This window comes from Arachis ipaensis, chromosome B4, assembly GCF_059453495.1.
Source record: "Arachis ipaensis isolate K30076 ecotype BB chromosome B4, ASM5945349v1, whole genome shotgun sequence".
NCBI classification, from domain to species: domain Eukaryota; kingdom Viridiplantae; phylum Streptophyta; class Magnoliopsida; order Fabales; family Fabaceae; genus Arachis; species Arachis ipaensis.
Window position 1 is genome coordinate 48,564,009 of NC_142439.1, and position 1,734 is coordinate 48,565,742.

The 1,734-nt window shown below is 39.7% G+C and overlaps 1 protein-coding gene across 1 annotated transcript; it reads right to left on the minus strand.

Annotated features, from left to right (window-relative positions):
* Positions 1 to 332: 332 nt before the first annotated feature.
* On the minus strand, positions 333 to 698 carry LOC107636492 (uncharacterized). Its single transcript, XM_016339996.1, has one exon. The coding sequence runs from the start codon at positions 696 to 698 to the stop codon at positions 333 to 335; it is 366 nt and encodes a 121-aa protein (XP_016195482.1).
* Between the last annotated feature and the right edge of the window lie 1,036 nt (positions 699 to 1,734).

Here is a 1,734-nt window from a genome sequence, read left to right on the forward strand (position 1 = left end):
TAAAATGATGTGTGCAATCATTAAATCTACTCATAAGAGCTCAAATTTATGCTAGAAAAATCAGTAATTATTGAAATTAAAATAACAGCAAGAACATTAAATCATGGGCTACCTCCCATGGAGCACTCTTTTATTGTCACTAGCTTCACATTGGGTCCCTCTTCCTTTGCAACATGTTTTATGTCAGGGACCTCCTTCTCAATAATCAAGTTTTCAACCCCTTCTTGCCTTCTCTTTTCAGCCTCCACATGTTCCTTACCTTCTTTCTCTTTTCCACTGTCCATTTCTTGCTTCACAGGTGAGCTGAGGAATGTCTCCTTGGCTTTTTCTTCCTAATGTCCATCTTCCTCTTCAACTTTCATGCAGCTATTCTCTTCAACAGTGTGCTGTACTTCCTGGAAGACATTCAGAGTGATCTTCTCATCATTTCCCAATATGATAGAGTCATCCCCTTCTTCACCTAAGTCCAGTATTACAAAATCTGCAGGGAATATGAATTTCCCTACTCTGATCAAGAGATTTTCAATCACTTCCTTGGGAATTACCAAAGATCTATCTACTAGCTCTAATGACATCTGTGTAGGCTTCACTATTTCTATAGATACCCTTCTCATCATAGATAGAGGCATGAGGTTAACGCTGGAGCCCAAATCACACAGTGCCTTGTCAATGACTGTGTTACCAATGGTACAAGGCATGTAGAAACTCCCAGGGTCTTTGAGGTTTGGTGGAATGCCTTCTTGGATTGCTGCACTGCATTCCTGGGTTAGAATCACTGTCTCTTTCTCATTCCAGCTCCTTTTCTTGTTGATGAGCTTTGAGGAATTTTGCATATAGAGGCATTTGTTCTAGAGCTTCAGTAAGGGGAATATTAATTTCCAGCTTCTTAAACACTTCTAGGAACTTAGGAAACTATTGGTCTTTGATCTCCTTGTTAAACCTTTGAGGATATGGAATGGAGGGAGTGTATGTCTTCATCATTGTCCTCTGTTCTTGTGATTGTTCCTCCATAACTTCCTTTCCTTTCTTTGAAGCTTGAGGTTCTTCTTTCTCCTTGAGCTTCTCTTGGTTCTTTTCTTCAATTGTCATTTGCTCTTTACTACTGGTCTTGTTATTCTCTGTTGGCTTCTTGGTGGCTTCTCTGTTATTCACCAAAGTTCTTCTACTCCTTAATTGGGTGGCTTTGAATTCTTCCTTGGGGTTGGGAATGGTGTCACTTGGCAATGCATTGGGTGCTCTTTCAGCCACTGTTTGCTTAGACAATTGGCCAATCTGCCTTTCCAAATTCTTTATTGAAGCTTCATGGTTCTTGCTGGTTAGCTCTTAATGTTTCATCATCTTTTCCATTAGTATCTCCAAGTTGGAGATCCTTTGAGATTCTTGGGGTGGTTGTGGTTGATTATGGGATGTTGAGGATGGATGATAGTTATTTTGGTTATTCGATGGGTTGTTAGGTGGATAGTAGTTGGATTGAGGTTGATTATTTTGTGATTTTCTGTATTGGTTTTGGTTAGTATTTTGATGGTTTTGATGGTTTGTGTTTCTGGAGTTGTTTTGGTTTGAGTTTTTCTGCCAAGGCTGTTGGTTTTGATTGTGATTCTCTCCCCACCTCAAATTGGGGTGGTTTCTCCAGGATGAGTTGTAGGTGTCACCATGGAATTCATTTTGATTAACTCATTGGTTGTGCATATAATTGACTTGCTCTTGCTGCTGCTCTTCATAGATTTCCTCATT

Excerpts from the sequence above, each read along its gene's own strand:
- LOC107636492 (XM_016339996.1), bottom strand. The coding sequence starts at position 698 with ATGCCTTGTACCATTGGTAACACAGTCATTGACAAGGCACTGTGTGAT.